This window comes from Hetaerina americana, unplaced genomic scaffold (genome assembly GCF_022747635.1).
Source record: "Hetaerina americana unplaced genomic scaffold, ioHetAmer1.1.p SCAF_1, whole genome shotgun sequence".
NCBI classification, from domain to species: domain Eukaryota; kingdom Metazoa; phylum Arthropoda; class Insecta; order Odonata; family Calopterygidae; genus Hetaerina; species Hetaerina americana.
Genome location: NW_027286069.1, coordinates 117,648,343 through 117,662,479, shown reverse-complemented (window position 1 = coordinate 117,662,479; position 14,137 = coordinate 117,648,343). Strand labels below are relative to the sequence as shown.

Sequence of the window (14,137 nt, the reverse complement as noted above, 5' to 3'; positions counted from 1 at the left end):
ATCACCCTCCTTATTCGCCAGATCTCACCCCCTGTGACTTTTTCCTATTCCCAAAATGCAAAAAATTGATGAGGGGACATCACTGGGAAGATGTGGAAGACACAATAAAACAAGAAACGGCGAGAAAACTAAAAAGCCAAACTGCCAAAGACCTCCAAAGGGTGCTTCGAACAGCGGAAAACAAGATGGAATAAGTGCATAGCCCACGAGTGGAAAGTACTTTGAACAGGGGACAAAATCGACGTAGACTAAATTTTGTGAAATGAAGATTTTATGGCGTCAGTTCGCGTAATTATTGGACAGGGTACTACCATTAGCATTAATGTCAACAGCAGTTGGCATTAATGGCACCAGTATTGACCAATTATGTATATTATTGATTGCATTCGTTTTCTATCAATCGGGAGCAATCTTATTGGAAAACTAAGAAAATCTTGCACAAATTTCGCGATTCAACTAGGATTACAACACTGTCAAGTATTGCTTAACTTTACACTTAATACCCAACGGATTTCAATATGCTGTGTCATTCTTAAGCCCAACATATTTTGTACCACCCTTTATCTCGTCAAAAGTGCGTGTTATTTGAATTGGATAAGATTCCCAAGATAGGACTTCGTTGCATCTTAAAGTAGGAGGGTATGGGATAAGTGTAGTGTTGAAAATTCAAGAAATTCAAACAAATCCTGACTAACACGAGCATGGCATTTGGATCATTCGGAGAGCAATAAGCGTATCACTAGTATTAGAGGACCTAGGCTAGGAATCACTCAATGGAGCGAAGGTTTAGTCACAGATTATATCTCTTGCGTGATCTGGAAGGACGTTCATTTTGCAGTGATGTTGAAAATGCATTATAACACCCATCGCACTACGGTATCAGAGTTCTTGTACATAAAATTTGAGAGACAATTAACCTTTGAACAGATAGATTTCAGATGTAATTTTTCCCACGAACGATTAGGGATCATAATAGCATAGTCCGATCGTGTTAGTATTCGGGTCAAAATTAGTCTGGTGTGTACAATTCATCCCCTGCCACACACCCTGACGGTGGCTTGCAGGGTCGTAAAATATCAGATAAATAAAATAATTCTTAAACTTATAATTAGCTAAAGGCCTCTCCTGGGTGAAACACATGCGGGGAATATGCGGACAAGCTAACAAAAGATTAGGATTTATTAGAAGAGCACTGGGTAAATGTGATGAAAACGTTGAAGAGTGATCCTAACTTTCGCCGGTTAGGCCTCATTTAGAATATGCTGCGAGTATATGGGATCCTCACAAATTTGGATTAATTTTCGCATTGGATCGCGTGCAGCGTAGAGGAGCTAGATTGGTAAAAAGTTGCTATGATAAAGTGTGTGGCGTATCCAAAATATTAGAGCATCTAGGCTGGGAATCACTCACGGAGGAGAGAAGATTACAGATTAAAACACTTGCATTCGAATTGGAAGGAGGTCTCTTTAGCAGTGATGTTAAAAATGCATTATTACCCCCACTGTACTACGGTAGGACAGATCATGCTAGTGAAATTAGATAGACAATTAAGTGTAGGGCGGATAGATTTAAGATGTCATTTTTTCCACGGACGATAAGGGGTTAGAATAACATTGTCCGACCGTACCAGGAAGGAAAAGTATTTTGGATCCAAAGTAGTCTGGTGTGTAATCACCCTCTGCCACACTCCCTAACGGTTGCTTGCAGTGTAAAATGAAATGTTTTCTAACAATTCCGTTTGATAAAAAACAATTTGCCCATGCAAGGGAGAGGGACCTTGAGTAAAGACGACGAAAGGAAAAAACGATTCGCGTAAACGTTGCTATGGAGCGCAGCGTTGTGATATTCCGAAACCAAGTCGCCGATTAAACAAGATGCAGTTGATGTTTGGAAGCTAGTTGAGAGGTGCCCAAGGAGGGGTTGAAATCGCTAAATGGCGTAGGTGTGAGGCGTAAAAGCAACCTCATCAGGAGGAATTTAAAATTGATCGCTTCCTTATTTCAAACCAATGAGAGGTGTGTTAAACTTTGGTGTGAGTCGCCAATTGACGATTATAAGATTTCTTGATAACCACCTTAAACAATATATAGGAATTCTGAGGTGAATTCCCTTGCTTCTTCCAAAAGCAAAGCGATGATTACAATATCAAAAAACAATGGATAAACATGTTCTTCTGAATGGATAATTAAGAGAAAGGAACGGGTTGATGGGAGATGCTGTGACTACTGATTTCAACAGGGTTACCTGGAGATGGTCACCAAGTTCGATCCAAGCAAGAATGTCTTCCATGGTCAGTTCATCAAAATGCACAAAAAACGATCATCATTCTGCAAATGGCACAAAAATAATCACGCACTCAAATAAAAGAGTGTTTCGTATAACTTGAGCTGCAATTAAAAAACACGAACAAGATGAGCAGAATTTGTAATTATAGCGATGACGAAGGGAAGCTGAGAGAACCTTACTTAAAATGCCCACCATGGCGTGAAAGGTAAAGCGAAAATAATATTTGATCATAAACGTCTCTCAGTGGCGAAAAACGTTATCATTACATTTGCCGAAGTCAATTGGTATAGTACACTACTCTGGTTCGCCGTTCAGGGAGCTCTAATTCACAGCAATCACGCATTGTTCTTATAGTCCCACTTGATCATTCCAATTCCCCCCCCCGTTAATTTTGCATGTTTAAGGCCACCATATGTTTTGTGATTAATTTATAACAAATATGTTGATCGCGGTAGTCCAGGGGCAGAGCATCGGACTATTGACGGAGGGCCCGGGTTCAATTCCCGGACATGTTTTAAAAATGTCCTTATTGTTTGTCTTGCCATGCTCACTAACGCTTGATTTAAGGTTCCTGACGTGATATATGAGGGAGGTAGCGTTTAGGTTTACTAATCGGGGATATGCCGGTTTCTGACCCGGGTGACGTTTTCCAAACCCCGTTGCTTCGCCTAGATATCGTACAGGTATGGTTCTCTTTGGAAACAGCAGGAGGCCCGTACAAAGGACCTCTACAATTTCGTGTGAATCTCGTACCTGGCAGCCCTGATTTGTACAGCTTTTAGTACGGGATGACCACAAATATTCAGGTTTTTGTTAACTTCATCGTCCGCCCGTATAGGTCAATAAGATATAAAGTATACATTCATGTATTGTCAATGACGGTGAAACCGGGTGCTTTCAGCTATGATGATTTGGTGAACTATTCAGTCACCTCGAATGTAAATCTACATTATTGTAGGTAAAGGCTACTTAGATTGCTTGGACGCCGATTAAAGCATAATATTAAAATCCTCAGATTAAAGCATAATATTAAAATATTTATGAATAAGTTATTTTTTCCCGTGAAAAATCTATGAAAACTTCATGTTCCAGTGAATGTTCACATTGATTGCGAGCCCCCTATCACACATCGATGTTGCACAGGGGAAGGGTTAAGGTATCCTGCGACGTAGACTATCCAAAGAAACACTTTTATCCCTGTTATCATTTTACGCCCTCTACTCAGTGTTACATGTGAAGTCATACATTCTTTTTGCAGAGGTGTGGGGAGATTTGTTTACAAATAGACGAAAGTTAGATCTTACCGGCGTGCAGTCTCTGTAGTCTCTCTCTTCATACTTAAGGTTCTATGGGTGCATACAACTGAGATCTTTGGATTCCTTCACATTTCGAATCCTGCGAACAATCGTACCGTTGTAATATTGTGTTCAATCTTTTGCGTACATTGAAGGATTGCCATAATTTTGGCTGTTCTGTTATACTTATATATCTTCAGTAATTGTCATTGTGGTAATTATATGATGCATTAATAGTACTGGAATGTTCACGCTAGATGTGTGAGTGTCATTGGCAAGTCTACGCAGACTAGTGAGCTGACCTGTGAAACATTGGTAAGAATATTTTCAGATTTTTGAAATAGTATTATTATTGTACTCCATATTAATTATCGCTCGTCGTAATACGCTTACGTTGATGCATTCTACGGGATCTTCGGGATCAAAGACTAATATTGAATGTTGTTGCACTTTAATTGCGTACTCAGTGACTAAAGCGTTGTTAGAAATTGCAGCTTCAACTCTGTAATCTAGTCGCACATTTAAGGTTTTTGTGGGGAACTTCTCTCGTCAGTCGCGTAATGTATGTCAACGTTCGGTAGGGAAAGTGTTGTTGCTGCCCCGAAGATATCTCCTATGCCATTGTCGCCGCTATAATTAGCCCACTTGCAAATTAATTATTGGTTTATCCAAATGATCCTATTTTGGGAAAACTGAGCGTCAAAATTTGAAAAATATGAAATTTTGTTGAGGTTATGATGAATAAATATTTTGCACATAGTTGGGAGTTTTGCTAAAAGTACACCTAATATAAAGGTAAAGAATTTCTGGATTGTTGCTGACTGAAAGACAGGTAAAATGCATATTTTGAAAAGACTGAACAACCTCATAATTCTCGCTGGAGGTGTATGAGTTATTAAAACCATTTAACATAACTTGGGCCCCAATATTCCTGTTTACCCTGGGAAAACAGATAGCAAATACATGAACTTCATTGAATAAGTTGAAATTATATTTTAAACTTCATTTGCGATCATGCCCTTGTTATCCCATGTGGTTTATTTTGAAAGTTGTAAGATTCGAGGGTCATAAAATCTGGTAAGTCATAAACTCTTGCATCGAATTCTTGAAGTTCAATCCCTTGTTGAAATAAAACTGGTAATATTCTCTTTTGTTTTATTTCCTTATTTTTGTAATCCTCGACTAGTCCACGTGGAAGCACAATTTTCTTGGTCTGAAATGTACGAGCCCTTTAAAATCAAGTAGTGAAGTACACAAACACCTATTCAACCAAATTTCCTCTTAATAACTCAACATTTTTTGTTGGACCATTTCATATAAAACTTATCGCAGTTTCACCCATAATTTTCCTCACACCAACTCATTAAATACAATCCAAACACGCATGGATATTGAGTATGGCGAGCCAAGAATGGCCTATTGAATGTCAGTGTTGCTTGTACCAGCAAAAAACTTCTGCAGAAGCAAAGTAATAGACCTCTCTCCATATTAACTGGCATTTTCCCTCGTAGTTTCAATTTTTTCAGAATGCTTAGACAGTATCAGTGAATGGTAGAGGTAGAAAAATCCATAAACGAAATTTTTCTTGTGAACAATTTTCAGGAATTATCATAAATGGCATAATTATCATCATCATCATCAGAAGTAGTTTACAGATTAGGAGTAGGGTTTGTGCTCCCTTGAAAAGGATAATAACCATGCTGTGGTCTTTCAAAGCTTTTCCACCCAAATAAATTTCTTTTGCCCGACTGGATTTAGCTTTTTGACACTCACTATTGTCCTTCCCAACTTGTCGTCAATTCTCCTTTTTATATTTCCTTGGAAACTGCCCCGCCCCCTCTTCCTTTTCTTCCCTCCTGCATTCCCCCCAACAGTCTCTCTTCCACTGTACCACATCCAGCAGGTCATCTTACTCTCTCTGCCTCATTTGAACTCCACACCCACATCCTAAAGGCCTCCAATTTACAATCATCCTCATGCCTCCAGAGATCCAGAGCCTGACTGCCGTTACTTCTGAGCAGGGATAGAGGTTATCATTATATATTCAATGAGTGATGAATATTCTATCAGCATTCTTCAAATTTTCCAATTCTTCAAATCAAAACATCTACATGATGTGATTCATGGTGCTACCACTAATCATTAGATTTGGGTCACAGCATTCATTGTTAAAAACTGTGCTGTGCAGAAGAATTGCATAATGAATAGGGATTACCTAGAAGAATGATCTATGATTGAAGCTATGTCTTGATACAGTGATGCACTCCGCTAAAAATCCATGTCAAAGTATCATTATACTTTTCTCTGGCAAAGGAATGGTAATATCTTCATAATTGCATCAACTAATCTTTCCACAGTAATTTGATTGAAAATGTCAGTTTTATGCAATTTAATTTATTTATTTAAAATCAAGCTGAAAACAGTACCTTTTTGCCTTTACATCAGACTTTTTAACAATGATATAGGTGACAATATCCCAACCATTACAAACACCCAAGCCCTGGGTGAAGGAAAACCCAACCAGGCGGGATTTAAACCTGTGACCTCTGAGTTGGCCTGCGGGTTATGTTACCCTGCCACCACTGAGGCCGAATATTTTAAATTTTTGTGGTGGAGAAAGAGATTTTTTTGGTAAATATGTTTTATTTCATGCATTAACTCGTGACATGGTCAGCTGTATGAAATTCTAAAAGTTGTCTCTGCTGTAATTTGTGATCATTGCCATTTATACAGAGAATTTGTTTTATTACATCCTATTATTTATTACCTCACTCTTATTTCACTATTTATCCATTGTGGCATTACGTGATATCAAGTCCTGGCTGCAAAATGTTTCAGAAATGGCTCGTACGTCCAGTACGACGGATGTCTCTGAAAAATGTTCCCCCAACCCTCCGATTCATTTTTATTATATTTCGAATTAATCTCATACCTCTTCACAGAATACAAACTGATGGCCTGTCCCCTTCATTCACTTAAGTTTTCTTGAAGTACAAATGAGCCTTACATGCATTTCATGTTTAACAACCAAGAGGCTCAATGCAAGAACTTCAGAGTGTAAAGCCTTGACTGGGTTTCGAACCCGGATCCCTTGATATCCAGCCGAGTGCTTAAGCCAGTTAAGCAATGGAGGGGTACTCCCTAGACTCTGGAATTTTGGGGTATTTTAAAGGAACAAGATGTTGTGAAGAAATACCCGTATGTACGATACAATGTCACAGGCATTTGTAGTCGTGCGCGACGCACCACAGTCCACGAGATCAAAGCCAACTTTAAACACTAAGGCTGTTTATGCCTTGAAAAATTCCAAGAAACTGCAGGAGATGCTGCAACATTAACTTTTAACGAAGTCATCCTCTAATATGCATTTCAATGCAACAATTTCAGAGTGTAGAAATCATTTGCCTTGTCTGGGATTCGAACCAGGCTACCTGGGATTACTCCCGATGACTCTGTTAAAAGTTACCGTTGCGGTATCTCCTGCATTTTCTTGGAATTAACCAAGAGGTTTTTATATTTGTAACTTCAATTAATTTGAATTTTTTCTGTCAAGTGTTTCTCGTGCACAGTTGCGTGTCATGGGCAGTAGTCAGCTCTACAGCCTTGCCTGGGGGGAGTTTGGCACATCACTTGTCTCTACGGTCCAGCTGCTTCGTTGCCATGGTGATCTAGTTGATGTGACGTTGGCCGCAGGAGGTAGAAGTTTCCCGGCCCACAAAATCGTCTTATCCGCAGCCAGTCCATTTTTACTCGATCTGATCAAGGTGAGAAGGTATAGTAATAATGATAAACTCATGTAATTTGTTGTCTTTAGTGTAAATAAATGGAATTTACTTAACTATTTAAAATGAAACAACTAACTTGATAATTCCACACAAAATTTATTAAATTTTGACTTAGGTTTTGGCATTAGACATCGTCATCATCATGATGTCCCACTTCGAAACCTAGGTCGTATTTTAATAAATTCTGTGTTGAATCACCAAATTACTTCTTCCATTTTAAACTCATGCAAGTAATTATAAACATATGTGTAATTTTTCTTTTTTTTTCGATGAGAAGAAGACATTTAGTTCATTCCCATCCTTCAACCCCTTGTCTCAGTTTTTTGGAATACACTTCATATAGATTGCTTTGTATATTATTTTGAAATGTATTTTACTGATTATGATATATTTTTGGTGGATGCTGAGGATTGGCACTGTTACACATGTAAGACCTGTCGTAGACCACACTAAATGCCCAATCACCATTCATTACAATTAGCCACTCTTCAACTGCACATATTTTCCACCTCCCTTCATTCCAGCCTGTTTATTCTTTTTCTGCCTCTACCTTCCTTTCCCAGCAATCTCCTCTCGAAAACTCTCTTCAACATCCAATTCTGACTCAAATATTCCATGCATCCATTTTCGCTACCTTCTATGAGTTTCACTGGGCAGCATTCTTCCCTCCCTCATCGTGCCTGGAAATTTATTTGATTTTCTTTCCGTCCATTTTACTTTTTCTATTCTCCTCAGCACTCACTTCTCTGAAGGCTCTACATTAAGCCTATCATATTGCCTGAGCAACCAAGGTTACTAGCATTGCAATAACATGCTCTCTATCAAAGTTTTCAATATTTATTCTTTGCATCTTTACTTTGCTTGCCTTTTTCAATGAGTTAAATTAATCCTAAATAGCTGTTCTGTATTTGTTCATGCTCACCATCAGTATACAAGCACCTAGGTAGTAATCGAAGAAACCCATCAAAGAAATATCAGTCAGTTTTTAAGTATTTTGGCTGAATGCATAACCAATGCATACAAATTTATTAATTGAAGAATACAATGTATCTTTCCACTGTCCTTTAATTCACGTACAACTAGTTTCAGCGCTCAAGCATCATCATCAGGTACAAATTAATCAAGCCGTAGTCCATTTATATGCCATTCATGAGGGAGAGGAGGGATGGGTGAGAGAGGGGGGAGAGAAGGAGGGGAAAGAAAGTGGGGTTGCGATCGGTGTTGATGAGGGATGGGGAGAGGGGTGTCAAGCATCAGGAAAGGTGATTGGTGGGTTCACAGTGGGGTGGTGGGGTTTGTTGGGTCTTTCTGTGAAGGAAAGAGGTACTTCCAGGATTAGGGAGAGGTATTCAAACAATAATTAACCAAATATATTAACCAAATGACCCGTTTTTAAATTCTTCCTGATTTCCAGCTCTCCCCTCCCCACCAACGCCAATTGCAACCTGACTTTTTTCCCCTCCTTCTCCCCCCTCTCTCACCCACCCCTCCTCTCCCTCATGAATGGTATATAAATGGTTTGCGAATTTATTAATTTGTACCTGATGATGACGCTTGATCATTGAAACTAGTTGTACATAAATTAAAGGACAGTGGAAAACCACATATTATTATTATTCATTTAATAGACGTGAACTTCCACAAAGTTGAGCCGGGAACAATTGAATGCATACAAATTTTAGTGGAAGGCAACAGACGAGGGTAATCCCAGAAGAAGAAAGAAACAACTTAACAAAGAATACACACAAATTTTAGAAAAAATGTATCTTTTTTTCAACATAATTTCCTTTCAGCTCTGTACACTTTTCCCAGCGATGTTCATTAAGTTCAATGCCATTTTTATTATAAGAACTGTCTTGCTCCTCAAAATAGTCATTAACTGCCGACATCATTTCTTCACGGTTGGGAATTCTTTGACCACCGAGCCATCTTTTCAAGTTTGCGAACGGAAAATAATCCGAGGGGGCTAAATCTGGCAAATAGGGTGCATGAGGTAGCAATTCAAACTTTAATCCATGAATTTTGGCCATTGCAATAACGGATTTGTGAGCTGGTGCATTGTCTTAAAGAAACAACACTTTCTTCTTGTCCAAATGCAGCTGCTTTTGCTTGATTTCTTCATTCAAACATTGCAATAAGTCCACAAAATAATCGCCATTGATAGTTTTTCCTTTTCAAGGTAGCCAATGAAAATTACCCCGCACGCATCTCGAAAAGCGATGCCATGACCTTGCCTGCAGATGAAACTGTCTTTGCCTTCTTTAGAAGTGGTTCTCCCTTTTGAATCCATTGTTTTGATTGTTCTTTTGTCTCAGGTGTGAAGTAATGGACCCATGTTTCATCTGTGGTTATAAAATGGTGCAAAAATTCTGCTTAGTTGCTGTCAAACTTTGCTAAACACTCAATTGGAACATCTTCTCGACATTGGTTTTGCTCGAGTGTGAGCAACAGCGGGACCCATCTTGCTCACAGCTTTCTCATGTCCAAATTTTCAATTAACATGCAATGTACAGCACTATTTGAAATACCCACTATGTCTGATAGCTCGCGCACTTTCAGTCGACGATCATTCAGTATCACTTTGTAGATTTTCTTCTCTGTTTCTGGAGTCGTGACCTCATTTGGTCAGGGGGATCAAGATAGTGCGGAAGCTAACATACTGGCTTCCCTCCCAGAGGGCCCGGGTTCAAATCCCGGTGGTGTTGAATATTTTTCAGAGGTATCTTGATCCCTACTTGAGGTGCTTTGTGCAGGGCACTTTGAGTGATTGTGCCGTCCGTCGAATGGGACGTTAAGCTGCGGACCCCTTGGCGCCTTTCGTAAAGAGTAGGCTAATGCCGAAGTCGGGTTTCTCTCCACCCTTCATCCTTTCCTGTCCATCCCCTATGGCGCAAATGACCTCAGCTGTCGGTCGCTTCCCCTAAATACTAGTATCACTACTCATTTGTTCGGCCAATGCAATGTTCATCTTGAGAGCTTGTACGGTCTCGTTTAAACTCTGCTACCCAATATTTTACTGTTGTGAACAAAGGGGCAGACTCACCCAGAGTAGAATCCTGTTCAACTTTCATATTGGTTGGGCTGAGGCCTTTCAAATAAAAGTATTGTATCACATAACAATTTTCTCCATTTTCACAAATTCACTGAAAACGTTTACTATTGATGGCTGCCAAATATATACTAAACAACGTAGCGTCTTCGAACTTAAAACAAATGCTAAATAGATTGCATACTTTCTAATGCAGTGATACTTTTCAAACAACTACCGCCATCTCTAGGTCAGGCCGGGTACTTCTGGGCCTCGCCATGTCGGAAAATGTTAACAGAATGTATTTGAAGTTGCAGTATGGCTTTTTTCTGACCAAGTCAAACACTCGGTTTTCTAAAGTCCTCTGATATCTTCTTTAATCATTTTTCAAGGAAACTCATTAGAATATTTCAGATGATCTTACACTTTAGAAAATATTAACCATAATATCTGTATTAAGTTGAAGGTTATTCGCCAGTCTTCTCATTTGATTACTAAGTCATGGACCTTTGTGGCTCCTGTGTGTGAAGGAAATTTGATTTTATTTTTGAGGTCTTCAAATAATGTGTAAAGGCGTTTCTCCATCCTTGGGGAAAATGTCATTCGCCTTAATTAAGAATCATACAAACTCTGCCTCGTCACTCACCATTTTTTATTTATTATAGGAAGAGTAAAAATGTGAACAATGAAAGTGAGGAAAATTTGTATGGGCTATTAGTAGTAGTTTTAATGGGAGGCGACCGACAGTTAAGGTCATTTGCACCATTAGGGATGGATAGGAAAGGAAGGGTGAAGAGAAACCCGGTGTCGGCATTATCTTGCTCTTGTCGAAAGGTGCCAAGGGGTCCCACAGTTTAATGTCGCATCGGATGGATGTCATACTCAAAGTGCTCTCCACAAAGCACCTCAAGTAAGGATTGGGATACCATTGATAAATATTTGTTGTCCCCCGGATTTGAACCTGAGCCCTCTGGGTGAGAAGCCTGTACATTAGACACCACACCATTGTGGTCCCCTAATGGGTTATCTAACGTTTGAAGGGCTATGATGTCACAAACAGGATTTGGTGCTACTACTCTTTTCCCATTCAGGACAGTGAAGAAGAAATTGAAGAAATCATAATCACAATAATTTATGATGTGTAAAGGGAACTGAGAAAACATATTTGCTAATAAAATTGTGGGTATTCTAATTGGGAATTCTAATATGTCTTACATATTTGAGTCCTTGAGTTTTCCAGTCTTTTGAAAAACTTCTGTTCAAGGTCACAAGAATTAAGAAAAATTTGATCAATTCCATTTAAAGTTGTTGAGAACTACCAATTATATTGTCGCTGGTATGTAGGTCAAAACTGATTGGCCAATGAAACATCTCTGCCATCCTAGATGCTTTTCTCTCCTGGAAACTTGTTACACAATGGTTCAGAAATTTGATTCATCACTGCGCATATGATTTCCCTCTCTAGAAATATACTTTTTATGGCATGAATTGGTTAGCAGTGTGCATTTTTTCCTCAATACATAGAATGTCGCGTAATCATCTAGACTTGATATTAAGTAAAACTTGAAATTAGCTATTTTATTTTTCCCAATTAATGTTCTCAAGTCAGAAGTAAACCAATTGGGAAACATTTTCTACTTCATTTCTTTTAATTCTTTGATTATTATTTCTTTTCATTTTCTTCATTCCTGAAATTGTATTACAAGTAATCATATTCTAATCTAATTCTATTATAATCTGCAGTATGATAGGAATCTTCAAGTACCAATGAGCAATAGGAATGAATTTCTCAAGTTAGGATAACTGGTAAACATATGATCTCCAACTCTGTTATGACACTTTTTAGCATTATATCATTCATACATCAGTAGAGGGAAGCTAGTGAAGAAAGCATGTGTTGCAATCGCCACGAATTAAAAATTCTAAGTTTGGATGAACAAAAGAATACTTTTCAAGTAATATCATAATGGATTATCTTATACTGGATCTTGTCAGATCTTGGAGTTATATTGAGACAACAAGTTATTAATGACACTTGACCAACATCAATACAAACAAGGACATACTGTGCATCAATTTTTCATGTAATTTTAAGTCTAAAAGGGGCAAGTGTTCTGCACTGCATTGATAACTCCACCACCATGAGCACAACAGTTGAGTAGAGAGAAATGATGTTTTCCTCAAATAGAGTACTCATTTGCCCATGGTAACCCTGATGGCCGTGGCAGGGTAACATCCTCGCCTGCCAACCTCAAGGTCTCGTGTTCAATTCCTGCCTGGGTGGCATTTCCTCCACCTAGGGCATGGTTGTCTGGAATTGTCATCAATGTTTAGGGGTTAGGTGAAAGAAGGGACTATATAGTCTCAATCTTGCCCATATATAGTCATTAAATAAAAAAATTAAAACCCAATTTAGGATTGCAAATATCAGAAAGAAGCAAGGTTTCTGTCAAAAAAATAATATATCAAATGAGGAAGAAGAAAACTGAAAAGTAGAGTTAACTCAGCTTCATCCGTAGACCACAATAGTGTTGAAAATAAGTGACATTTAAAAATATATTCGGATGTGTGGCTGCACTGTAGTGATTCTGGCCCTTCCACTGGTTAGAACATTGAATTAACATGCCACAATTTCTGAGTGTGAAAATCATTCGCCTTGACCGGGATTCAAACCCAGATCCTATGATGTCCGGCTGAGTGCTTTAGCCAGTTAAACTATCAAGGTTTAGGAGTATAAGAGGGCACCTCGATAGTTTAACTGGCTAAAGCACTCGGCTAGACATCAAGGGATCCGAGTTCGAATCCTGGTCAAGGCGAATGATTTTCACACTCAGAAATTGTTGCATTGAAATGCATATTAGCAGATGACTCCATCAAAAAGTAATTGTTGTGGCATCTCCCGCAGTTTCTTGGAGTGGAATTGACAGTTTGACTCTGTGGCAGGTTTCCTTCAGTGAGGACTGGGAAATTTATGAATTTCGATTAGGGAAAGCTGCTGGGTATGTTGCAAATGCATGAATGTGGCATCCCTGTTTTGTGCCGCAGAGCACCCCATGTAAGCACCCCGTGTTGCTGCTGGCCGGAGTGGCAGCCCATGACCTCGAGGCCCTCCTGGAGTTTGTGTACCGTGGAGAGGTGTCGGTGGACCCCAACCAGCTGCCCTCTCTCCTCCAGGCCGCTCACTACCTCAACATACAAGGCCTTGCCCCAGCAGCCGTTGCCTCCGAAGTGAGCAACCATTGTCGTAAACGCATCTCCCGGGGGACGCAAAGGCGTTTGTGAAGAAGGCATTGGGTTTTCACATTTTGAATAAATTTAATTAAAGATTTACTTTACAATGCTCTGTATCTTTTTCTAGTCTTTGGGACTTGAAAATGATATAGTACATGAAAATTAGTTGAAAATAAATCTTTATGAAGTTGAAAATTGCAAAATTTTTTGTCTCTGTTATTTTGGACTTCATGATGAATTAATGTGAGGAATTAAAAGTTTGAACATGGTCTGAATATATGCATAGAATGTGTATTTTGGCATCTCTTGATAGAGAAATGATGGTGGTGATTCCCTTGGTGATGGTATACATGCATCTGATGTCAATTTGACAGAGAATATCTTTTTTAAGGCTAAACATATTCTAGTTACTTCTTATGATGAGTTATGTTAAATATATATACATTCATACTGGGAATACTAGGGTAGGGTATACATTCATACTAGGAACAGAACTAGTTTTGAAAAGAGTG

General features: G+C 38.9%; 1 protein-coding gene across 1 annotated transcript in view; it reads left to right on the top strand.

Annotated features, from left to right (window-relative positions):
• Positions 1-3,541: 3,541 nt before the first annotated feature.
• LOC139696179 (transcription activator GAGA-like) overlaps positions 3,542-14,137 on the top strand; it is a 36,873-nt gene continuing 26,277 nt past the window's right edge. Inside the window, exons 1-3 of the mRNA XM_071594856.1 lie at positions 3,542-3,896; positions 7,135-7,345; positions 13,440-13,622. Of these exons, the coding sequence (XP_071450957.1) occupies positions 7,160-7,345; positions 13,440-13,622 (369 nt within the window). The 5' untranslated portion in view covers positions 3,542-3,896; positions 7,135-7,159. The remainder of the gene's footprint in view (positions 3,897-7,134; positions 7,346-13,439; positions 13,623-14,137) is intronic.